The sequence below is a fragment of the Leopardus geoffroyi genome, chromosome B1 (assembly GCF_018350155.1).
Source record: "Leopardus geoffroyi isolate Oge1 chromosome B1, O.geoffroyi_Oge1_pat1.0, whole genome shotgun sequence".
Lineage (NCBI taxonomy): Eukaryota > Metazoa > Chordata > Mammalia > Carnivora > Felidae > Leopardus > Leopardus geoffroyi.
In genome coordinates this window covers 115,214,596-115,241,142 of record NC_059327.1, presented here as the reverse complement: position 1 = coordinate 115,241,142, position 26,547 = coordinate 115,214,596, and the positions used below count along the sequence as shown (strand labels likewise).

At 41.1% G+C, this 26,547-nt stretch overlaps 1 protein-coding gene across 3 annotated transcripts in view; it reads right to left on the bottom strand.

Annotated features, from left to right (window-relative positions):
* Window positions 1-26,547, bottom strand: part of PAPSS1 (3'-phosphoadenosine 5'-phosphosulfate synthase 1) — a 111,344-nt gene that overhangs the window by 52,073 nt on the left and 32,724 nt on the right. For all 3 annotated transcript variants that reach the window (XM_045471053.1, XM_045471046.1, XM_045471058.1), the window contains exons 6-9: window positions 9,429-9,542; window positions 6,885-6,996; window positions 4,356-4,561; window positions 383-518 (exon numbers count right to left, since the gene is read on the bottom strand). In XM_045471053.1, the coding sequence (XP_045327009.1) occupies window positions 383-518; window positions 4,356-4,561; window positions 6,885-6,996; window positions 9,429-9,542 (568 nt within the window). The remainder of the gene's footprint in view (window positions 1-382; window positions 519-4,355; window positions 4,562-6,884; window positions 6,997-9,428; window positions 9,543-26,547) is intronic.

Here is a 26,547-nt window from a genome sequence, read left to right as displayed (position 1 = left end):
AAGGTGCACAATAAACATTTGTTGAATGAACAGCAAACATGATATTGTTTATGCAGTGATATGTTAGACTCATAAGATATTCCAATATATAAGTGAATTACTCAATTTCTCTTCCATAGCTGTATTCAGCTTTAGCATATGAGTTTTATAAGACACAAATAAAAGGTCAATCTGTAACTGGCAAAACCATCTTCCAAATTACACCAATCTAACAGAACTACATAGGTTGGATTAGATCAACTACCTCTCCCAACACATTCCATTCTACATTTACTCATCATTCTCTTTCACACTTCAGTAAGTGTTGGAAAAAATAGAACATTCCCATCAAGCAGAAACTCCAGGCTAAGTACCATGTTAGATAATCAGATCCATGTCTTACCAGCATTCATATCTTTAAACTTCTGCTTTAGCTCAGTAGGAGTGAAACGATACTGATCAAGACCATCATTCCAGCGAATTCGGTCCAAGACTTGAAGATCTCCTCCAATCAGCCAATCTCCTTGTTCCATAACCATCTAATGGGAAGAAAAAAAAATTTTTTTAACGAAAACAAGATCAAAATAAGGAAGAACATTTCCCTCACATGAGCTACATATAGTTGTAAACTAATCTTAAGGCCAATGGTAAACATGTTTGGCTTATCAACTGAACTGGGATTAGAGACGCATTAAAATTAGAATGTATTTGGGGCACCTGGATGGCTCAGTCAGTTGAGCGTCTGACTCTTGATTTCAGCTCAGGTCATGATCTCATGATTATGAGACTAAGCCCCACATCGGGCTCCATGCTGAGCATGGACCCTTCTTGGGATTCTCTCATTCTCGCGCTCTCTCGCACGCACTCTCTCTCGCTCTCTCTCCCTCTCTCTCTCTCTCTCCCCCTCCCTCTTCCCCGCTCATGCTCACTCGCTCTCTCAAATAAAATTAAAAAACAAAACAAACAAAAATTAGAATATATGTTATAATTTCTCAGAGGTCTTGTGACACAACTAGGATATTTACATCGTAAAGGCAAACAACGTCAAAGTAAGTAATTATGACTTGTTATGTAACAAAACATTGTCTTCATTGTTGTACGCTGTTGTAAAGAAACCTTTGTAACCCTGAGTAAGCCCACCCCTCCTCTGACTATTTAAAGCAATGCTGATGGAGCTGGACGCAAATCCATACCACCTCCACATCACCTCTAATTTCTCACAACTTCACTCATGTTCCTTCCCAGCATCTGAGAGTCGGGGTGTGACCTCTGGGACCTGTCCACTTCCACAGCACAGCTGAAACTCACCCTTCCCTCCCTGGCTTCAGCTTAGGTACTAATAATATACCCAGACCACTGTAGTCCCTTCCTACGGGGTCTATAAAGTCCCTCGCTATAAAGTCCCTCCCCATCCATCAAATCCTTCATTCGATAAATATTTACCAAGTAACTCGTACATGCCAGGGCCTTTGCTGGGCACCGGGAAATGCAGCAGAAAATGGGAGAAAGATCGAAGAGACCTTACGTTCTAGTGGGACACTGAACAGAAGCCAGACAGGCAGTGGCCAGTGACGAGTGTCACAGAGAAAATAACTGGGGCAATGGAACACAGTGCCCAGGGAGCAGAGTGAACGACATGTAAGAGCAAGGGGTCCGTGAAGGTCTCTCTGAGGAGGGTGGCACTGAACCCGAGAGGACTAAAAGGAACCAGCCACGGAGGTAAAGTATTTCAGGCAGAGGAAGAACAAGTAAAAAGTGCTGGAGCAGAAACAAAAGCCTGGAGCATCTGTCCTTGAGAAGCAGCCCAGGGCCAGGAAAGTCAGAGCAGGGATAGGAGCAGAGGTAGAGAGAAAGAGAGAGACAGACGGACGGACAGACAGACCGACCGACCGACCATGAGTTAGAAGGTCAGGGCTGGACCTCGTCGGGACTTGGGTTTTATTCTATTGACAACGAGCAGCCCCTGGAGAGTTTCAGAGGATAGAGTGCTATGCTCAGATTTATATTTTTGAAGGCTCACTCCGGCTGCTCCAAGAACAGAAAGGCAGTGGGCATAAGGAAGCGGCATTCCAGCCAGAGCACAGCAGATGGTGTAGGCTGGAGACCTGGAGAGCTCGGACAGTACCAGTGCAAGTGGTGGTGGGATGGGGATATCCTGCACAAGACCACCAGGCCAAGCTTCTTAAAGTGCTACTTTGTGACTGTCTCATGCTCCCAGGCTGCCTGTGACCTCCACTCCTAGCAAGGCAGAGCAGCACAAAAGACCCAGGACAGACTCTAATCCTGACTCCTAACTGGTGCCTCTGCAGGTCTGGGCAAGCCAAACCCAAAAGAAGACTCCTCAAGTTAAAGAAAACTGGTCTACCTCCAAGGATCATTGTAAGGACCAAACGACAGAAAGGCAGTTTGAAAAGCATAAAGCATAAATATATGTAAACCACGTGATGACTGAACATTTTAACATCTCAGGGTAGAATGCTAAGCCTTCTCTCTTCCCAAGGTCCTCTCTCCCGCTTAATAACCAGCCATTTCTCAAACACATGGAGTCTTTGCTCCTCCTGATCCCTAAAACTGGAATTGTGTTTCTCACCGTTCCTTATCGAAATCCTGCTGGTTCCTCAAGGTTGCATCCTAACAAGTTGTGCAGATTACCCTAAATAGAAGCGGCACATGCATCAGTAATTACTCTCTGCTATAGATTATGGAAGATGGCTCTGAAGCCCCAAAGTCCTTAATTCATTTTTTTTTTAATTTTTAATGTTTACTTTTATTTTTGACGGGGGGGGGGGGGGAGAGGGAGAGAGAGAGAGAGAACGAATGTGAATGGGGAAGGGCAAAAGAGAGGGAGACACAGAATCTGAAGCAGGCTCCAGGCTCTGAGCTGTCAGCACAGAGCCTAATTCAGAGCTTGAACTCACGAACCAAGAGACCACGACCTGAAGTTGGACACTTAACCGACTGAGCCACCCAGGCCCCCTGCAAAGTCTTTAATTCAAATCAGACCCTCATTCCACTTATTAGCTCTATAATTTTGGTCAAGACATCTATCCCCTGTAGGTCTCAATTTCTCCCTGTGTAGGATAGAAATGCCACCCATCCTATAGGTTTGCTACGCGGTTTGAAGAATTTACATAAGCATGTTTTGTAAACCATTAATAACTGTAGAATTATGGAGTACCTGAGTGGCTCAGTCGGTTGAGCATCTGACTTCAGCTCAGGTCATGATCTCACAGCTCCTCAGTTTGAGCCCCGTGTCAGGCTCTGTGCTGACAGCTCAGAGCCTGGAGCCTGCTTCGGATTCTGTGTCTCCCTCTCTCTCTGCCCCTCCCTCACTTACAGCCTGGAGTCTCTCTCTCTCTCTCTCTCTGCCCCCACCCCAACCCTGCTCATGCACTGTCTCTCTCTCTCTCTCTCTCCCTCAAATAAACATTAAAAAAAATTTTTTTTAATAACAGCAGAATTTTAACTTTGAAGAAACATCTGACACCATCACTAGTTCAAATTCCTTATTTTCTAAAACAATATATCTCCCTATTTTAAAAAGTGTATCACTTCTTATCCTTCATGGGATGAGATTTAGGACATTGTCAGGATCTAAACAGACGTCATAAAAAATTTTCTAGATAAAGCTACTAAAATTTCACTTAATTTCTTTTAAAGCTCATAGTGTACTTTAAAACAACTGACAGGAATTTTACTTCAATAACATTTCACACATAATACATAAAATACACGAGGCCCTCTGGGAAGACTAAATGGATTTCACTATTTTCATATCGGAAAAACGTTCGACTGGAAGTCCAGACTAGATAAAATCACCCTGCCATGGGCTCCCATAGCACCCTGTCTTCAGAGCCGACCTGTAAGCACATGATGTCTGCTCCACCACCAGCCAGTAAGCTCCAAGCCTATAAAGAACGTGCCTGCTGTGTACATCAGCCATATATCCCCAGAACTAGCACCAAGCTCAGTGCCTAATGCAAAAAAGATTTACTGAACAATTATTTATCTGCACCAAAATGACAAGATCATGGTTCATCACACTAATCTAAGATCCAGTGCCCTTTCTGCAAAATAATTTTTTTTTTGACAGAGAGAGAGCACCCGCATGCACAAACAGGGGAGGAGCAGAGGGAGAAGGTGAGAGAATCTGAGGCAGTCTCCACGCCCAGCGTGGATTCGATCTCACAACTGCGAGATCGTGACCTGAGCCGAAATCAAGAATCAGACGCTATTGACTAAGCCATCCAGGCGCCCCCCCATTCTGCAAAATATGAACAATTCCAACAGAAGAGTCAACATATGGGTGATGCCCGCACTGCAGCACAAACACTATTGGCAAATCAAGATACAAGGCAGCAAGGTTTGCTCAGGACCTTGATGTAGGGATGGTTCTTGCACGTTGTTCCCCACTGCCTGGCACAGCGCTCCTCCTTCCTGTGCTCAAAAAACTCTGGGTTGCGAAGAATAGCCACACGGCAGCCCTCATACATCAGAGCAAATGCGGTGCAGCCGTCCAGCCTCTCTCTGTCTTCATGAGTAGCCGGCAGAACTATAGGTACTGACAAGTTAATGACACCCCCTGCAGGACACAAGAGAACATGAAGCACACAGCTTGGATTACTCAACAGGCCATATATCCACCTTCCACTTCAGGGGATGCTCTTCAAATAATACAAGATTTATGGGTCAGTGACAGTACCTGGCACAGAAAATCAGGAGAGAGAACAACCCCCCCACCGCAAACAGGTTTAAAAAAAAAAAAAAAAAAAAAACCAGCAAAACATTAAGAGCGTCAACACCGTGTAGCAATGTACTTCCCACACTTTCCACAACAATTCATGAAACTGTCTTTGGGAAGAAAAAAAGTGGTATAAAATCACAGACATAGAAGAAACAGTTTAACAAGGAAGAATCAACTGGTTAAGCCTGGTGTCATCAAAATATACTGAGCACCTCCAATATATGAATAAGACAAAAAATGTTTTCAGGGCCTTTCTAGGAAAATGTAAATCCGTTCTGATAACTATACTTCGAGTGGCAAGTATACTTGAGTCTGCTGGGGATACTTGGGTTTCCTTGAGAGAGGAAGACAAAAACACCCAAAAGGTTTTTTGATTTCTTCGTTTTTAATCAGAATTAAACCAATACCAGTGATTACTGGCCAAGAAACAAAGGAAGCAAGTGTGTCTATTTCAATCCAAATATGTTGTCTATGAGACAATAAGCACATCCTCAGTTTCCAACCTTTCAAGTTCTAAAAGTTTTTTTTTTTTTTTTTTCCTACTCATCATGCCCAGGTTAGAAAAATAAAATGCACTCTCAAATTCATATGTGGATCTTATTTACAGACCAGATAAAAGCATACTTTCTTGGAAATCATGGCTTGCCTTCCTTGGACAAAAGAGGTCAACAAAAATCAGTGATAACTGCTTGGCTGCTTTAAAGTTACCACCACTAGGTACAGTTTAAAGGGGAAAATTAATAGGTAGATTTGCAGCAAACACAAGGCTAAATCATTCCTAAGGAGGCAGTCCACAAAGATTCTGCCATTGGTTCCAAAGAAGAAAAATCAAAAAGCAATATTTAACACTTACATTTTTGTGATACAAGTTTCTTGAGAAGAATGACTAGGAGTTACAATTTCTGGTATCAGTTTCATTCCTTAGTTAAAAGTCATAACACAGAAAAACGTGCTGGCTATTTTATAGGCTTAGTGACATTTAAAAATATTTTATTTAATGTAACAAATTAATCTTACCAACAGTATACAAAGTTCTGGGTAGCTGAATTGTCAGTAAAATATATTAAACATCAATGCCTTTGACAATTTTTTTTTTTTTTTTTTTTTTTAGTGCTTTAAAAGAGGAAGAAGAACCATCACTTTAACCATCTATTTCAGGACTTCTTTGTTTTGTTTTTAAGATTTTATGTTAAGGAAACTCTACACCCAACTTGGGGCTCAAACTCACAACCCTGAGATTAAGAGTTACATGCTCCACCAACTGAGAGGCAGCCAGGCGCCCCTATTTCAGGACTCCTTAACTTGGCCTTGCTGATTCCTTATTAGAACACTCAAGCAAGCAGGGGCACCTGGGTGGCTCCATCGGTTGGGCTTCCAACTTCAGCCCAGGTCATGATCTAACGGTTCATGGGTTCAAGCCCCATGTCGGGCTCTGTGCTGACAGCTCAGAGCCTGGAGCCTGCTTTGAATTGTGTCCCCCTCTCTCTCTCTCTGCCCCTTCCCTACTCACACTCTGTCTCTCTCTGTCTCTCAAAAATAAATAAACATTGAACAAAAATTTAAAAAAAAACACACAAGCATGGATTTCAGGACAGCAAAATTCAGGATATATGTGCACTTTCTCAGAGAAAGGCCTTCCATGATGATCAGGTGGATACAGCAGAGGGAAATTCTATTTGTTTCTTAAATCCATTTTCAGCCCTTATGCCCAGGGAAACCTGCATATATAAACCTGCATATCTCCCTCTGCAATAAATCACAATCCAGAAAACAAAACAAAACAAAAAGATCTCACAGTTCACTTCAAACATTCAGTACCGATGTAACTTGGTCTTAAAATACTATCTTGCGGGGCGCTTGGGTGGCTCAGTTGGTTAAGCATCCGACTTCACCTCAGGTCATGATCTCATGGTTCGTGGGTTCGAGCCCCGGGTTGGGCTCTGTGCTGACAGCTCAGAGCCTGGAGCCTGCTTTGGATTCTGTGTCTCCCTCTCTCTCTGCCCCTCCCCGACTTGCGCTCGCTCTCAAAAATAAATAAAACACTTAAAATGCTACCTTCATTAAAGACATCACCACTACTTTTTAGAGGCAGTGATGAATTGCTGCCCCTGTGAAATTTCTCTTCCATACTCAATGTACAATTGAATGCAGAAGCTCTTACCATCCAGAAGACAGTCAAAATGAAGGCACTGCAAGTACTCCCTCTCTCTCATAAAGCCATTCAGGGGGGTTGCCCAACCTTCTGCCAGAACCTGTACCCACTGCATATCCACCTAGTAAATGAGACAGTAAAGGAAAATGCTCTACTTCATATGCTTATGAACAAAAGCAGTAATAACCTTTAAGAGTTTAATCTGGAAAGCAATGGAAAGAAACACCTCAAGAATGATTATAGATTATACAAATCTAATAAAGATTAAGGGCACTAGGAAAATGTGCATCTCTCCTAATAAATGTGCATAACATTAGTCTTCAAAGCATTTCTAATAAGGATGGCATCTCCTAAACTAGTGGCTCTCAAACTTTAATATGCTAGAAGAAACCCTGGGAAGGCCTTTATTACAACAGAGATTGTTCCACCTCCACAGATTCTACTTCAATCGCTTTGCTGTGGGGCCCAAGAATTTGTATTTTTAATAGGTTCCCAGAAATGCTAAATGATAGTCTGCAAGTTATACTGTGACAACTAATGCCTTAAACTAAAACAAACTTTACATAAAAATATTTACCAGAACAAGTGCCTGACCAATGACAGGGCACCCTTTATTTTATAAAGATTATGTTACGTCTTCACTTTTAAGATTTCTAACCTATCCTACCAGAACGTTAAGGAATTGATGGACTACATACTGTTAACAGAAGCTGGATATGCTCATTTTTTAACTGTGCGTGTGTGCAGCAGTGGCTCTCAAATGAGAAAAGAGAAAGCAGCTGGCCAACTGGGTGCAGTAAAATGTAGCTTACCATTTATTCCCAAAGTATGTGGGCCAATGTATTCCCCTCCTGTAAGCCACAGGATAAATTATATACATAGACCAAATTGTTTCACTTACTTTCAAGTTTTCCTCTTACCAATTATTTCTAAACCTTGGACAGTGGCCACTATTTGTCTCTACTGGAATTCAATTCTAGATGGTATGTGTTATGGACTGAATGTCTGTGTCCCCCCTCAAATTCATATGTTGAAGTATGTGACTGTATATGGAGATGTGGCCTATGAGGAGGTGACAAGGCTAAATGAGGTCATAAGGGTGGGGCCCTAATCCAACAGGTCTGGTACCCTCACAGGAAGAGGGACACCAGAGCTCACAGCTATCAGCAAGCCAGAAAGAGTCTCACCAAGAACCAAATCAGCCAGCACCTTGATCTTACACTTTTCAATCTCCAGATCCACAAGAGGGGCAATTCTTGCTGTTTAATCCATCTAGTCTACGGTATTTGCTCTGGCCCCCCAAGTTAATACACTATCCGACTTAAGATGGATTTTTTAGTTAATTACTTTTCATAACTGCCGTGCAAAGAACAAGCCACTACATTAAAAGAGCTACTGTGGGGGCGCCTGGGTGGCGCAGTCGGTTGAGCGTCCGACTTCAGCCAGGTCACAATTTCGCGGTCCGTGAGTTCGAGCCCCGCGTCGGGCTCTGGGCTGATGGCTCAGAGCCTGGAGCCTGTTTCCGATTCTGTGTCTCCCTCTCTCTCTGCCCCTCCCCCGTTCATGCTCTATCTCTCTCTGTCCCAAAAAATAAATAAATAAACGTTGAAAAAAAAAATTTTTTTTTTTAAAAAAATAAAAGAGCTACTGTGTTTCTGTGTTGTAGAGCTCTGCTGACCTGGACTCACAATCATTCATCCTCATTCTGTGTATATATATGTACGTTCACTCCATGCAAAGTATGTCAATGACAACATCTGTTCCTTTGCGACGGCCACCTTCCTACGTGGCTCTGTTCTCCGGCTCTCCCTCTCTGCTCCCTCACAATGTCCTGGCTTCTGGTCAGAGACCCAATCCCATAAAGCACATCAAATAATCTACTTCTAATCAGGGATTTGAATAATTACTTAAAGAGGCCTTCTCTAAGCCCAGAAATTTGTTGGTGCTTAAAGATTTGGTGCTTCCCTGGGTGTTCTGGATTTTTAGTAACTAAATGAAAGGCTGGGAAATTCAACTTCTGGTCCAGCTTCTTATTCATCTCTCAATTTTAAAAGTACATCTAAAGGATATAATTTAAAATTCTCTAATATTTGAAAATGATAAATTATAGTTTCCAATGTTGTTGTATCTAGTTTACCTCAGTAGGTTTTTTTTGGCGGGGAGAACAGTTAATGAGAGCTAAGACATGCACATAATGACTCTTACCAAAATAAGAGATTCAAGGTTTTGGCAGAGGATTATGAAACATGTTTGGAGGGAAAAATTGTTCATTTTAATTACTATATAGTACTTTGAAGCTTTAAAAACTCATTCCTTCTGATAAACCTAAAACTTTTACACAATCTTTGATCTTTGCTATTTCAAAATAGATAAATCTTATGACATTAAATACATTAAATACATTTCCAAATCCTGGAAATTGTGACATAAACTACAACTAACCCCCAGCCACCAGTACCCATGCCCTTAAACATAGCTAAAAAACAAAGTATACAGACAATGAGTATATATTAAGGCTAAATCACTAGGTACGAAGACCAACAAAGCACTTACTTTATTAATTTTCAATGCTGGCAATGTTTCTGCATCTGTTTTTGCCAGATGGAGTTTGTTTTCTGGCACATACAGTTCTTTTACTTCGTAAGAGGCATCCACAGGTACGATATCCTATACAACAACAAAAGTACAATTAAATGTTTGCCTCAACAATTTAAAGTTCTCCAAAGGGTGTCTTGATGAAGAACATTAACATTTCAAAGTGAGACTTTATAAAAAAAGCATAAAAGAGGGCTCTGACTGCGGTGCCCCCTCCCCAATTTTCCTCATGTCAGCTCTCTCAACAGAGAATATCCCACATACAAGAAGTCACTGAGTATCGTGTCCCATTGCCTAGTGAAAAGAATGAATTCCAAGAATGTGCCACATATGTAAAACCCAGCAACTGCAAAGAAGAGGTGACCTCAACTAAGAGGGAACAATAGAAAGAACTTGGAAGTAAATACAGTCACTCTGAATACAATCATTATTATCTTTAACATGTCACCAAACCATTTTATTCCAGCTTTTGTATGCATCTTTATCACTAGCGATCACCTTCTCAGTCCTGCCACATGAAACCCAAGAGTATGTCAGCTTTACTTCCACTCTGGCAGTTTAGGGAACAGCACTTTTTGGTCCCATATGAAATGCAGTCTGGAAATTTTTATCTGAACTCCAAGTATGCATTTACACAACATTGGGGCAATGCTTGTCTCTCAGAATATACAAGAACGTATTTGTGATTACCACAACATAGCTCTTGAGCTGATCTTTACAAGGCTTGTTCGCAACGCTTATCATACCCCAAGGAATAATTACTAAATGTGTTTAATTACTTCAACTTTCTTTTAAGCCAAATCTATTAGGTAACCTTTATAAGCATACAAAATTGTCAACGATTAAGGACTTTTCATACATGTGTTTTGTCCAAGCAATACTTTGTTATTCAAAATAGAGGAATACTGAAGAGAATGAGAAGATAAGCCACAGAATGAGAAAAAATATTTGCAAAAAGCATATCTGAAAAAGGACTGTTATCTAAGATACACAAAGAACACTTAACATTCAACAATAAGAGGGGCGCCTGGGTGGCTCAGTCGGTTGATCGTCCAACTTCGGCTCAGGTCATGACCTCACAGTTCGTTGAGTTTGAGCCCCGTATTGGGGTTCTGTGGTGACAGCTCAGAGCCTGGCTTCAGATTCTGTGTCTCCCTCTCTCTCTGCTCCTCCCATGCTCATGCTCTGTCTCTCTCTCAAAAGTAAATAAACATTTAAAAAAAAAATTTTTTAATTCAACAATAGAAAAACAAACAGCGCAATATTTAAAAAATGGGCCAAAGATCTGAACAGAAACCTTACCAGAGAAGATCTACAAATGACCAAGAAACAAATGAAATGATACCTTACATCACGTCAGCAGGGAAAGGCAAATTAAAACAAACAAGAAACCACCACACAGCTATGAGAATGGCCAATATCCAAAATACTGACAAAAACCAAACGCAGGTGAGGATGTGCAGTAACAGGAATTCTCATGCACTGCTGGTAGCAATGCGAATGGTATAGACATTTTGGAAGACAGGTTGGCAGTTTCTTACAAAACTAAACACACTCGGGGCACCTGGGTGGCTCCATCAGTTGAGTGTCCGACTTTGGCTCAGGTCATAACCTTGTGGTTTGTCAGTTGGAGCCCTGCATCAGGCTCTGTGCTGACAGCTCAGAGCCTGGAGCCTGCTTTGGATTCTGTGTGTGTGTGTCTCTCTCTCTGCCCCTCCGCCCCCCTCTCAAAAATAAACAAACATTAAAAAAAAAAAAAAAACCTAAACACACTCAATTGTGCTCCTTGGTATTTACCCAAATGAGTTGAAAACCTATGTCCACACAAAAACCTGCACAGATGTTTCCATCAGCTTTACTCATAATTGCAGGACTTGGAAATAATCATAATGTCCCTCAGAAGACAAATGGATAAACTGGGACATCCAGACAACGAGTGCAGTAGAAGAAACAAACTATCAAGCTACGAAAAAGACACTACAGAACTTTATACTACATATTACTAAGTAAAAGGAGCCAATCTGAAAAGGCTCTATACTGTAAGATACCAACTATATGACATTCTGGAAAAGCCAAAACTATGGAGACACTAAAAACATCAGTGTTGCCAGGAGTTATGGGCCAAGGGGTGGGGGTAAGCAGATGAAGAACCAGAAAAGAGGGCATTTTTAGGGCAATGAAATGATACTACGACAGTAGATAGTGTCATTATACATTTGTCAAAACCCACAGAATTTACAACCCTAGTGTAAACTATGAATTTTGGATGACGATGTTACACTAGGTATATCAATTGTAACAAATGTACTACTCTGGTGAAGGGTATTGAAAGGATAGGCTTATGGGGGAAGAGAGCAGGGGGTATATGGGAACTCACTGTACTTTCCACTCAGTTTTGCTATCAACCTAAAACTGCTCTTAAAAATAGTCAATGGGGGTGGGGAGGGGTTGGCACCTGGGTAGCTCATTTGGTTGAGCATCTAACTCTTGATTTCAGCTCAGGTCATGATCCCAGGGTTGTGGGATCAAGCCCCTTGTCAGGCTCCAAGTGGAGCACAAAGCCTGCTTCAGATTCTCTCTCTCCCTCAGCCCCTCTCCCACAAATGCTCTCTAAAACAGAAGTTAAAATAATAAAATTAGCCCATTAAAAAATGCAGAACAACAAAAGTAATTCAAAGTATCAATGGTGAGGGCCCCTGGGTGGCTGAGTCAATTAAGTATCCAACTTCCGCTCAGATCATGTAAGTTGGAGCCCTGTGTCAAGCTCTGTGCTGACAGCTTGGACCCTGGAGCCTGCTTCAGATTCTGTGTCTCTCTCCCTCTCTGCCCCTCCCTTGCTCAGGCTCTGTCTTTCTCTCTCTCTCAATAATAAAATAAACATTAAAATAGTTACTTTAATTTAAAAAAATAAATAAATAATAAAATAAGTATCAATAGAAGAACCAGATTTTTGAAGATATACTCTATTTTCCTGAGGAGTAAGTATGGGAAGAAACTTCCAACTTATATTTGGACTTATACTAATATCTTCAGTAGAGGAAAAAAGCAATCAGATATGTATATCAAAGCTAGCTGATCTCATAGAAGACCTAGTGCTACTATTCAAGTAGCCCCTATGGATTCTGAAAATCTAGAAAGATTTATTCTCAGGGCACCTGCGTGGCTCAGTCGGTTAAGCATCTGTCTTTGGCTCAGGTCATGATCTCACAGTTCCAGTTCATGGGTTCGAGCCCTGTGTCAGGCTCTGTGCTGACAGCTCAGAGCCTGGAGCCTGCTTCAGATTGTGTCTCCCTCTCTCTCTCTCTCTGCCCCTGCCCACCCCCTCAAAACTAAATAAAAACATTAGAAAGATTTACTCTCCCACATTTCTCCTCAAAGATGAAACAAAAGAGACAGTTTGGCATCAGCTAAATCGTATGCCAAAATCAGTCTCCTCCTACTGGTAAATTCAGGTCCTCTGATCTTTCTCATGATAAAACCAAGGATAAAGAGAGTAAACATGAAGGAAAAGAAAAAATAAGTAATAAAATTTCAACACAGGAAAGAAATTAAAAAAAAAACACCACTTGCTACGATACCAAGTTTAGCTAATTGCTCTGGTGTGCAGACATGAAAGGTATTTTTGTCCCTTGAGCATCCCACTGCTCAGAGGAGGAGGCAAGTGGAAAAGTGAGTGTGTAAAACATAAACCATGCACACAGCCCAGGGCACTTCATATACCTTCCAGGCCTTCTGCAATGAAGCAGCCAGCAGGCATCCACAGCTGCAGGCTATTCATTGTGTTTACATGGCTAATACTACGTGAGGACATTAAAGACAACGGTGAAGGAAGAATGACAGCTTCCACCACCTGCCTCTATTTTCTCTTCTCTTTGTAGGTTTCAACACTATACAACCTGTATTAATGAGGCAGATTGTTTGTTTGTTTGTTTGTTTTTTTATTTTGAGAGAGAGAGAACAGGTGAGAGGGGAAGGGGCAGAAAGAAAGGGAGGAAGAAAATCCCAAGCAGGCTCTGTCAGCACAGAGCCCAATGTGGGGCTCAAACTCAGGAACTGTGAGATCGTAACCTGAGCCAAAATCAAGAGTTGGACATTCAACCGACTCAGCCACCCAGGTGCCCCAAGGCAAATTATTTCTAATGATGCCAAGCAAAAGAGGGCATGTCTTAAAGTTTGCCATTGGGGTCTAAGTGGTAAGTATACATTCACAATTTATATATAATACTTGATTTCACTGTGTACCTGAAGAGGAAATCACATATAGCAAAGTCTCTTGTTTTTCTGGTATGTCAATTATATCTCAATAAAACCGAATGAAAGAAGACTCTTCTTATAATCTAGCAAAAGAAGTAACTTATGGTCATCCATTCTGTGCATTCTAATTCCAGGAATTACTGTTAGTATATTTATTTTAAATTATAAAAGAGCAGTAAAGAGAATTTGGAATTGAGAAAACAAATCACCCCACATACAGTTATCATTGTCTTTTTCGTATATTCCCTTCCCATTACAGGGCACCGGTAGTTTCAGAAGTCTGTACAAAACCTATTATTTCATCAACTAGAAAATAAAAATTCAGGATCAACTTTTCCTGCACAAACAACTTGACATGCATTAGGAGAACTGCACACACCCTACCATGTTCAATTAGCTTCTTAGAAATGCAAAAGCTCTCAGAGGTCTTGAGACACACCCATTTTTCCAGCTGCAAGATAAAGACCAGAAATCCTCCACACTAGGAACAAATGCTAAAATGACATTACACAAAAAGTCAGGCATTCATTAACAGGAAGACCATGATAAAAGTTCACAAAACAGACTTAAAACCAGAAACATTAGAGACACAGTATCTTCAAAACCAAAGATATTAGCATCTGTGAACCTGTCTCCTCCTCAACTGTTTAAAATAGATATATATGCATATATGGTACAGGCCTGTTGTGAAATTCAGTAATTTTAAATCTCTGAAGTGCAGTGGTGCCTGGGTGGCTCAGGCGGTTAAGCATCCGACTTCAGTCAATGACCTCTCGGTCTGTGAGTTTGAGCCCCGCCCTCATCAGGCTCTGTGCTGACAGCCCAGAGCCTGGAGCCTGCTTCGGATTCTGTGTCTCTGTCTCTCTCTCTGCCCCTCCCCAGCTCATGCTCTCTCTCTCTCCCAAAAATAAACAAACATTAAAAAAATGTTTTTAATAAAAATAAAATACCTGAAGTACAGGGACTAACATTAATGCCCACTACCATGCTAGGACATACTTAGCATTGTCCTAAGGGCATATGAATGAATCCACTTAATCTTCATGCAATCCTACCTATGAAGATAGAAACATTCTCCTTTAACAGATTTGGAAATTGAGGCTCAGAAGAGGTCAATAACTGGCCCCCAGTCCCTGCCATACTATCTGCCAATACACTTAACACACAAAAAATATTCAATAAATATAATGTGCTTGCTACGTTCCAGGAGCTGCTCTAAGCACTCTGCATATACTAACTCATATAGACTCCTCGGTACAATTCTAAGACAGGTATGGTAATTCTCATTGAACAGACAAGGGAATTGAAGCCACAGAAATTAGGTATTTTATGTAGTTAATTGATAAATATTACAACTGGGATTCCAACTAAGGTCCAAATATTATCCCCCCTCCCCCCAAAAAAACCAACAACAACAAACCTTTACTGTCTCTCTCATGAAAACTAAGTTATGAGACATTCTGTCACACAAATTGTTCTTAGTTTATCTTCTTAGTTCATAATTTCCCAGGAATTCTGGTCTGCATGTGATCTTCACAAGTTGATAAAGTTCTGGACAAAAACTAAAAATACTCAACATTTCAATTAGTCCTCATCACTTCCATGAAGGTTAAGTGAGGGATTTTCAACCAACTTTTTTCAAAACCCAGAATCCACAGTCGGGCAACAACTAACATAGGGAACCCAGGGAAGAGAAGAATTTCACGGACACAAACAACTCTACATAAAGTTTTCTTTGCCATTTCTGAAAGTTACATTATTGTAAGAGTGGGAGATCTTTTTTACGTTGCAGGAGTTGACTATTCTGCTCTGCCACCGCATTTACCGCTGAAAACTGTCAACAGTTTTGGAGGGCCACAGGACAGCATCCAACAGACCAATCTTTTTTACCCCTGTTGGATGCAACAGGGCGTGCTGAGCTGGTTCCCAAGGCCGGCATCACTAGATTCGGCTCACAAATAGTGACAAACAGCAGCGGCACACACTGTCCACCATGATGCTCCAGGCACGTGGCTCCAGGCACCTTGCTTCCACCCTGGAAACACCCCTCTCCAGAACCACACTGGACACTGGGGAACGTGAACCCACTCCCGCTGAAGAGACGCTCAAAGTAAGAACTGAGAACAAATATTTCTATGTATCACGTCTTCCTTCCAACCACACCCTAGGTTAAGAGAACAAATATACAAATAATTTGTGAGAAAATCTAAGTGTCTCCAAGGAACTTGTTTGAACATCAAAGAGTAGTATCAATACTATGAGCTCAAATTATTTTTTTAATGTTTTGTGTACTCATGCAGCCATGAGCACATTTGGGATGAATACATTTTTAGTAACTTGCTACATTATATGCATGGACATGGAGGCTATAATAATCACTTTCCTTTCAAGAAAGGGGAATTTTTTTTCATTTTGAATCAAAATCATTTTTTTCATTACAAGCATTACCCATAACTGTTCCCTTTTCAAAATTCACGTCCAGCAAGATTTTTAAATGAATTTAGCCTCCCAACTTAAGTACAAAATTCTTCCAATGCTTAACTAAAGTCAAAAAAAATTCAAGAGGTTGCTACCGTTTTTCCCTTCCAAAATAAAAAAAAAAAAAAAAAATACATCAAGTGAATATTTTTTGAATCAGCACAAACATAACAGCACGAATCAAAAGAAACATGGAACATTTGCTCAAAGAATGCAAGTTCTATATAGATTCTATGTGTAGAAAGAAGAGAACACTCTACGAGGAATACAAAAAGAATTTTTTAAATGAAGACACAGCCAGTTTCTAGCACATTCTACTGACAAATCTTTTCAGTTTCCAAAACCACTGCCAAACATCTAAAAGGAGCAAAACCACCTCAAAGTGAGACAAGATATCTGGACAACATAACGTGAAGTCCCAGCCACATGAGCTATCCATTCTATTTGGGATTCATTAGGATTTCCAGAAACACAGTCAGCTGTTAGGAAACAATGTGTTCTTCTTCGCCTCGTACACAGAAAACTTTTTATTTCAGGGAATTTCCTCTAAAACAAAAATAGACCACAAGCCAGGCCACGAGCAAGAGTTTATATACCTAAACCCCTCACGTCCAGTCTTAAGAGCACCACAGTCACCCAGCTTTTAAGGATAAAGGGAATACAGGGGAAGCTCTTCAGTAGGGGGTCATTAATTCACATGCTACCAGGAATCACCTAGATCTAGAAATATTGAAATATTATGAATGTTTAAATATTAACTTAATTCTAAACTGTTACATGGGTATTCAAAAGTGGTTTGTTTGTTTTTTTTTTTTGCTTGACTAAACACAATCTAAGAGCTAACACACTGTATCTGTAACCTTTGTTCAAAAGAACAATTGTTTGCTTTTATCTGGAAACTGGCAGACAGAACATTCACTACCTGAAAATAGTAGTAATCTTGCCTTCTCTTTTTAATCTTCCTAAAGAACTGTGAACACGTTAATAAACATTGTGATTCCACATTCTAAGTTTTGCCTTTAAGTATTTTCTGCACTTTTTTCTTCAGCCAAATCTGCTCAACAGATTTGAACACTACAGCTCATTCATATTTTATGTAACTATTAAATTTCTATTATCTAAACTACATGCATCCAAAGCATGAACACCAAACGACATTCTGGCAACACTTTAAAACTGAGCTGTGAAGTCAGGTTTTTATGTGCAGTATAAAATCCATTTAGAGCACTAAACCACCATTTCATAAAAAGACAAACCTTTAAATAATTTATAGCACTAGTAAATCTAGAGTTCCTAGCAGATTTAAAAACAGTATTTAAAATATCACTTTAGATTAAAACCAGCAGCAAGAATCCTACTTCCTTATGTCATAACACACCAAGTTAAATGCAATCCCAGCAGGCCATCTAGTGACCATTCGAGGGTTTGGGGAAAAAACTTAAATCCAAAATCCTCAGCATTTTTCAGTGCCTTCTACTTTCTTGAATAAAATGTGAAGATACACCAACAGAAGCACATTAAGAAAATAAAGATGCTCTGACCAAACACTTGAGAAATGAAGTATTTATATAAACGAACACATTTCCTTATTCCAATTATAGTACAAAGACCAGACAGAAAGAGAAATAAGACAATCCAGGGACGACTGAGAACATACAACATTATGCTGATCAAAATACCCATCATCCTAAAATACCCCTTGTACAGAACATTAAAAACAAATTTTTCTTGGACAGCGAAACCAGTGCCATATCTCAAAGAACGTAAAAGAAACAATACCTGGTAGAATTCATTTCGGGAAGTCTCTCCAAAGCAATACCAAGCATCAGATAGAAAAATTCCTTTGCTAGCTATCATGGAGACAGCACTTCTCAAACAGCTGGATCGTCTAGAAAGCCGCAACCATGCTATCCCTCTCTGCTCCAATAAAAAGTCTGCCATGGGGGCGCCTGGGTGGCTCAGTCAGTTGAGCATCCGACTTTGGCTCAGGTCATGGTCATGATCTCACAGTCCGTGAGTTCAAGCCCCGTGTCGAGCTCTGTGCTGACAGCTCAGAGCCTGAAACCTGCTTTAGATTCCGTGTCTCTCTCTCTCTCTCTCTGCACCTCCCCCACTCATGCTCTGTCTCCCCCTCTCTCTCAAAAAATAAACATTAAAAAAAAAAAGTCTGCCATATATTACAATGGGAACTATATATTTGGTCTTTGTCCCTGGTTCCTGGCACAGAGTGCTTAAAATTCATGGAATCTCCTAACTGGAAAGTGTGTTTGATATGATAATGTGATGATTCCAGGCTAAGGGGGTCCTCAAAAAAGACCACACCATACTTAGATTAGAGCGTTGGAACTTTCAATTCTGTCCCCAGAACTCTGGGCTGGGGAAGAGGCTGGAAACTGAGTTCAGTCACCAGTGGCCAAAGACTTAATCACGGCTATGTGATGGAACCTCCATAAAAGCCCTAACGGTTAGATTCAGAGAGGTTCTGAGTTGGTGACAACATGCCCACAAAGGGCATGGAAGCACCACAGCTCTCCCTGCCCCATACCCTGCCCTACACATCTCTTCCATTTGGCTCTTCCTAAGTTGTGTCCTTTATAATAAACTGGTAATGGTAAGTAAAGTGCTTTCCTAAGTTCTGTGAGCTGAATTATTCAACCAGGGGATAGGGGGTCTGGGTAACCCCTGAATGTACAGTCCGTCAGGCAGAAATGTAGGTGTCTGTTTGCAGCTGGCAGCTGAAGTGAAGGCAGTCTTGTGAGACGGAGCCCTTCACCTGCAGTGTCCAAACTAACTCTGGACAGTTAGTGTGAGAACAAAATCGAATTGCTAGACACCCAGTTGGTGTCAGAGAATTCGACAATTAGTTGGTAAGAGAGTAAGACAAACCAACCTCAAAAATCTAACACACTGAGGAACCCGAAAAAGAAACAAAATGTACTTAGCTTTATTATTTTAGAAATAAGATTTTCTTCTATAACCCAAGCCACTCATTTACTATTTAGATTTAGGTGTCAGTACATAAGTAAATTGTAATTCATCTGGCACGATGGGCCCCAGCTTTGCAAGTTAAATTAGGTAACTGACAATCACTTGTTATTTCACACTACATAGAATACACATTTCACACTAATCAGAGACAGGCACAAGCAATTTACTTCTTTACAAGGTCAACATTCCTTCCAATTCAGACAGTGCTGCCTCTGATCTGCTCTGAAGTACTCTGAAAGTAGGCTAAAAAATATGAACTCCTTCTAAGACCCAATACTCTCAAGTTCTCATTCCCAACTATGCTTAGGAAAAAAAAAATGGTCAAGGAATGTGAAAAAGACCCACAGAAAAGACTGATACTTCAGACACAAACGAGAAATGGAAAGAATCTAGATAAAAGGCAAGGCAGTTGGGAGAAGAATAGGCTCTTGGATCGCAGAATCCAACACACCGTGTTCAAATCTGACTCTACCCCCCCCCCCCCCCCCCGCTTCCTGGGACAAACAGCTTCACTTCTCTGACTTGTTTCCGCATCAGTAAAATGAGGATAATTATAACTTACTTCTCAGAGTTTTGATATAACATTACATGTATTTTTTTTAATTTTATTTATTTTGAGAGAGGAAGAGACAGCATGAGTGGGGGGAGGAACAGAGAGAAGGGGAGACAGAGAATCCCAAGTAGGCTCCATGCTGCCAGCTCAAAGCCAATGCAGGGGCTCGAACCCAAGAACTGTGAGATCATGACCTTAGCCAAAACCAAGAGTCAGATGTTTAAGTGATTGAGCCACCCAGGCGCCCCCAACATCAAATGTATTAATGCTACCAGAACAACTACTGAAGGCCTTGCCTGTGTGGGAGTTCTCTTGGACTTCTATCTTTGCCTGCCACTTTCCCTTCTAGCGCACACAATTCCATTCATACGCATAATGCTGATTACTGCACAACCTCTAACTTCATATCCTCACTCCTTGCTCTCAGCACTGCACTCGACATCGTCATCCCCTTCACTTCCCAGTCTAGATTTGTGCAACCAGCTCTACCCTGACCTCCCATGAGCCACCTCTGGAAAACCCCACAAATGCCTCTGTGATGACAATGAGGTTGTGCTGCATGTGCCACCCTGGACCACCAGGGAGGATCTGCTTCGGAAGGTGCAGACCACACGGAATTCCCTTGCCATCAGGGTGCAGCAGGCAAATGGACTCCTTGCATCACCAACCATCAACTCCAAGCTGAACGTCAGGTGCTTACTGGTTTACCCATGTGCCCTAATGTTCGTCTGAGGTTCAACTTTGTGGAAAAAAAAAAAAAAAAAAAAAAAAAAACAATCAAAGGAGAGTAAATGTCAGAACAGAAGTAGTCATGTACGGGTGTGTATTTCTTCCCTCAACTACATTCATAAATTCTACATCATGCTAATAAAAGAAAAAATGAATTTATACATTCTAGTCTACAACTATAAATAATGGTAACTAAAACCAAAAATTAAGATCCATGAGGCAGAATTGTTACCGTTTAATACGATGCCACATCCCCAGAGCTTTACAACAGTACCTACTATGTAAGACACTAAGTATATGTTAAATTAACTAACAGGATCGGGGTGCCTGGGTGGCTCCATCGGTTAAGCATCTGACTCTTGATTTCAGGTCAGGTCATGATCTTGTGGTTTGAGTTCAAGCCCCATATGGAAGGACAGTGCAGAGCCTGCTTGGGATACTTTCTCTCCCTCTCTCTGTCCCTCCCCCATGTGTGCTGTCTCTCAAAAAGAAACAAACATTAAAAAAATTTTAAATTAACTAACAGGTTCAACCAAGTAAAACACAGAAATACATACTTTTAATGAGAAGTGAAGTCCTATCTTTTCCCCAAATGAGGGTGATACCAAAAGAAAGCAATTGCATTAAGAAGCCATTTGCATTTCTTCTGTCACCACTGAGCTTTAGGATAAAAATAAAAATTTTTTCATGGGGCACCTGGTGGCTCAGTCAGTTGGGCATCTGACTTTTGATTTCAGCTCAGGTCATGATCCCAGGGTCATGGGATCAAGCCCTGCATCGAGCCCTGCACTGAGCATGGAGCCTGCTTGGGATTCTCTCTCCCTCTCTCTCTCTCTCCCCTCCCCCTACTTGCATGCTCCCTTCTCTCTTTAAAAAATAACAAACATGGGGCGCCTGTGTGGCGCAGTCGGTTAAGCGTCCGACTTCAGCCAGGTCACGATCTCGCGGTCCGTGAGTTCGAGCCCCGCGTCGGGCTCTGGGCTGATGGCTCAGAGCCTGGAGCCTGTTTCTGATTCTGTGTCTCCCTCTCTCTCTGCCCCTCCCCCGTTCATGCTCTGTCTCTCTCTGTCCCAAAAAAATAAAAATAAACGTTGAAAAAAAAAATTTTTTTTTAAAAAAAAAATAACAAACAAATAAATAATTTTTCAAGAGAAAATTTCCCCATCTTAAACTAATATAACCAGAACACCTTTCTGGTTATAGATTTAATTACATTGCACTTTAGGTATGATGAGAACACTGTTGAAAGTAAAAGCCAGAGGCAAATGGAAATGAATCCTAGGAATTCATACACCCAGAATCCTAGGTATAAAATACAATATGTCCATAAGCGAATTACTTAGTATCTCTAAAACACCGCAGGGGTTTACTGTATTGAATAAAACCAGAGTACTTACACAAAATACTCAGCACAAAGACCACTTGGGAAACTGTCACATCACAGTCAAGTGAGAAGTGGCTGAAAGCTAAACTAGGAGAAAGGTCACTTCCACCCAGCTTCTAACAATCAAAACAAATATTTTAAAAGATACAAAGCAGGGCTCCTGGGTGGCTCAGTAGGTCAAGCTTCTGACTTCAGCTCAGGTCATGATCTCATGGTTCGTGACTTCTAGCCCCAAATAGGGCTCTCTGCTGTCAGCACAAAGCCCACTTCAGATCCTCTGTCCCCTCTCTCTCTGCCCCTCCCCTGCATGAAAGCGTGTGTGCACTAATATAAACATTTAAATATATTAATAAATAAAAGACACAAAGTCCCACACATATGACCCTTAGATACTCAGTAAATGTTAGTTTTTTTATCTAGACAGAATGAAACTGTCCAATCATCGACTGTCTAGCAGGTACAACATAGACTACCATCTATAAAGAAGAACAATTAGTATAATTATTGATTAGGGGCAAACACATTGGAAGCAAGGCTTTAATTAAAGCCACAGACACTAAAGCAAGCAACAACAGCACCAAGAAAAAAAATAGTAATAATACTGTGGCAGAATAAATACATAAGGACAATAATAAGAAAATACGTAGCTTGGAACCAAACTGTGGAGAACCTTGAACACAGATCACCTTAATTCTATAAACCATGGGAAAATCAGTAAATTCTGTAGAGTAAAAAAAAAAAAAACAAAAACAAAACCTAGACTACACTTTAGAAAGATGAGTTTGTGAACGATACAGGATGGAAGAGAAGGCATATCAGGGGCGCCTGGGTGGCTCAGTTGGTTGGGCGTCTGACTTCAGCTCAGGTCATGATCTCGCAGTTCATGAGTTCAAGACCCGCATCAGGCTCCCTACTGTCTGTTCAGAGCCGGCTTCGGATCCTCTGTCGCCCTCTCTCTGCCCCTACCCCACTCACACAAGCTCACTCTCTCTCTCTCAAAAATAAACATTAGAAAAAAAATTTTTTTTAATCTTTAAAAGGCATATCAAACTGGAGATGGGGTGACCAGTTAAGGAAATATCAGGTAGTACAAGCTGAAAATCATACAGGGGCAGTTTACCCTCAATTTTTAACCACTGGGGACAGGGGAACTGCAAAAGTCCTGGGCATGACAGGCACTACCTGAAGTCTGTGTTTTCATTTCACAGAATCATGGTTAAAAAACAATTTAACACTAAACACAGGGTGAGATCCTAGTACAGGACAGGACCTTAGTGGAAAAACCTGTGAAATACAAGTAAATTTGTCATGTAGTTTACAGTATCTTACCAGGGTCAATTTCTTAGTTTTGAGAAATGTTCTATAGTCATGTAAGGTATTAAAATAATAGGAAGCTGGGTGAAGGATATAAGGAACTCTCTGTACTCTTTTACATTTACAGAAAAGTTTTAAAATTTTCTCAAAATAGTTTTAAAAAACAACAAAATCACCTGCTCACTACAGAAAAAGACAAAAAAAAAAAAAAAAAAAACCTCCATGTAGGTGAAGGGTCAAACCCAAAGGATGCTATTCTATGTAGGGCCTCAAAGAAGTGGTTAGGAATGAAAGTAAAGACAGAAAGGAGATGACACAGCACCCATCACACGCTAAGTTTAATAGCCCCTTATATATATAAGTATCTGAACTACCTGGTTTTAATGTTTTATTCATTTTTGAGACAGAGAGAGACAGAGCATGAACGGGGGAGGGGCAGAGAGAGAGGGAGACACAGAATTGGAAGCAGGCTCCAGGCTCTGAGCCATCAGCCCAGAGCCCGACGCGGGGCTCGAACTCACGGACCGCGAGATCGTGACCTGGCTGAAGTCAGACGCTTAACCGACTGCACCACCCAGGCGCCCCTGAACTACCTGGTTTTAACTGGAGTCCCTAAAATGGCTTCAGAGATTCATGAGCCCCCTACATTATATATGAGAGTATCAATGTGTATTTCCCTGAGGTTCTATAAAACAATTCAGAATCACTGACTAGAGGGACACCTCGGTGGCTCTGTCTGTTAAGCATCTGACGCTTGATTTCAGCTCAGGGTATGATCTCACAGTTCACGGGATCAAGCTCTGCTCTGTGCTGAGCATAGAGCCTGCTTAAGATTCTCTCTCTCCCTCTGCCCCTCTCCCCCACTCGTTTGCTCTCTCTAAAATAAAAAAATTTAAAAAGAACCAAATTATGATATAATTTCTGTAATGATTATCGAAGTTTAATAATTCTAAGTGTCAATATACTGGATACAACAGAGGAATGACTAAACTTGAAAATAGAGTAAAAATTATTAAAGCTGACAAATTAAAAAGAATGAAAGCACAGAGCACATAAACGCTGTGGGACAGTATTACATTGCCTAACATATGTCTAACTGGAATCCCAGGAAAAAGAGAAAAAATAGGGCAAAAGAAATATTTGAAGAGACAGTGGCCAAAAAGAGTTTTCAGAAAGTAATAAAAGAACAAATCAAAGAACTCTAAACTGAAAGAAAAAAAAACCTAAAAATATTGAAAGACCCAGACACACCATACTCAAACTGCTAAAAACGAAGGAATAAGAGAAAATCTTGAATTCAGGTGGAAATAAAAGGAAACATTACAAGGAGAGGAGCCAAGAAATGAACTTCTCATCAGAAGCAATGCAGAGGACCACAGAACATAGAACATCATCTTTAAAGTACTAAAAGGGACAAAACCCGTCAACTCAGAATACTATGCCCAGTGAAAATATCTTTTATTTTTTTTAATGTTTATTTTTGAGAGAGAGAGCGTAAGCAGGAGAGAGAGAGGCAGAGAGGGAAGGAGACAGAAGATCCGAAGCAGGCTCTGTGCTGACAGCAGTGAGCCCGATGAAGGGCTCAAATCACAAACCATGAGACCATGACCTGAGCTGAAGTTGGGTGCTCAACCAACTGAGCCACCCAGGCACCCAAAAAAATCTTTTAAAAACGAACACGTGAGAAAGATCTGGAATAAAGCCTTTCCAAACTCATTCTTCTGTGCCTCCCAGAACGCTCTGTGCACACTGAAACCATGTTTCTAACACATCTCTAGCAGCTGCACCCTCTTATCCCCACTTCCATCACCAACAGTGTAAATCCCTCAAGGACAGAGACATGGCTGATTAATCTTTGTATTGCCAGTGCTCAGGACTGTGACAAAATAAGTAGTGAGCTTCTGACAGACGTCTGACTGCTGACGATGAAAGAATGGATAATGAAGAGGGAAGCCAGAGGCACCGCAGCAGGAGCAGCAGCAGAGCTCAGAAGCCGATTAACAGGAAACCCAGACAGCAGAAAGACGAAGCACAGAAAACCTCCCAGGATGGGGTCTCGTGAGCCTGCAGACTGTACACCAACATATACGGAGAAAAACATCGGAGCAGTGCCATTACACATTCACATTATTTCTACGCATTTGGCGAAAACGTTTAGGGAAATACATTCGGGAGTTCCAGGTAAATTATCTGGCAGATATTTTATAATGTGAAACCAATTCTAAGGCCAAACATCTATAATATATCCAGACACAGGTAATGTTTTTAAGTTGATGTCTAATACATCCAGTAAGAAATACTAGATGACAGAGGTCATCTTATGGTAATAAGATGTGAAACATCAAGAGGGGGTTCAGATGCCCCAGGCCACAGTTAAAACAGAATGGGGCACAGTGATGCATTGTTGTCTGTGTACCACTAAACAGGAGTTCCTGCACAGCACTAGGCAGCAAAGGTGGGGACACCGTGACTAGGAGAAAGAGTAACAACTGACGCCCACCCAAAGGCCAGGTCCTCCCTGAGTTAAGTGCATGACCCTCCACTGGGCCCATGGAAGTGTGAAGAAAGGAGCAGGGAAAGAAAGAAAAAGAATTTCTAGGGGGCACCTGGCTGGCTCAGTCAGTTGAGCATCTGACTCTTAGTTTCAACCCAGGTCATGATCTTACCATCTCATGGGTTCAAGCCCACCATCGGGCTCTGCTCTGGCAGCGCAGAACCTGTTTGGGATTCCCTCTCTCTCTCTGTCTTTCCCTCCCCCGCTCACTCTGTCTCTGTCTCTCTCAAATAAATTAAAATAAAAAAAGAATTACAAAAAAAAGAATTAAAAAAAAAAAAAGAATTTCTAATTATGGAGACTGCACTAAACTCTGAGAGAATCATGTATCTAATAAATGGCTTGAGTCCTTGGGAAAATAGCCAGCCTCTTTATGCTTCTACATGCTCCGGAACCAAAGAAAGATCTTTATGTCCTGGAACCTTTCCCTTCCTAAAACTCAACCATAAGGATATCATCATGTTGCACAGGCTAAGATCTGGGCACTCGCTAAGTGTCTAGGAAAAGTTACCTGCATTATGTACAATAACGTCGGGGCGCCTGAGTGGCTCAGTCAGTTGTGCATCCAACTTCAGCTCAGGTCATGATCTCATGGTTTGTGGGTTCGAGCCCCACATCAGGCTCTGTGCTGACAGCTCAGAGCCTAAAGCCTGCTTCAGATTCTGTGCCTCCCTCTCTCTGCCCCTCCCCCACTCACACGTTGTCTCTGTCTCTCAAAAACGAATAAACATTAAATAAAAAAAAAAAATACAATAATACCAAGTTGTAGAGCTAAATAATCAAGGCTGAATATTCTCTATTAGGTATTTGTGTGGTAAAACTA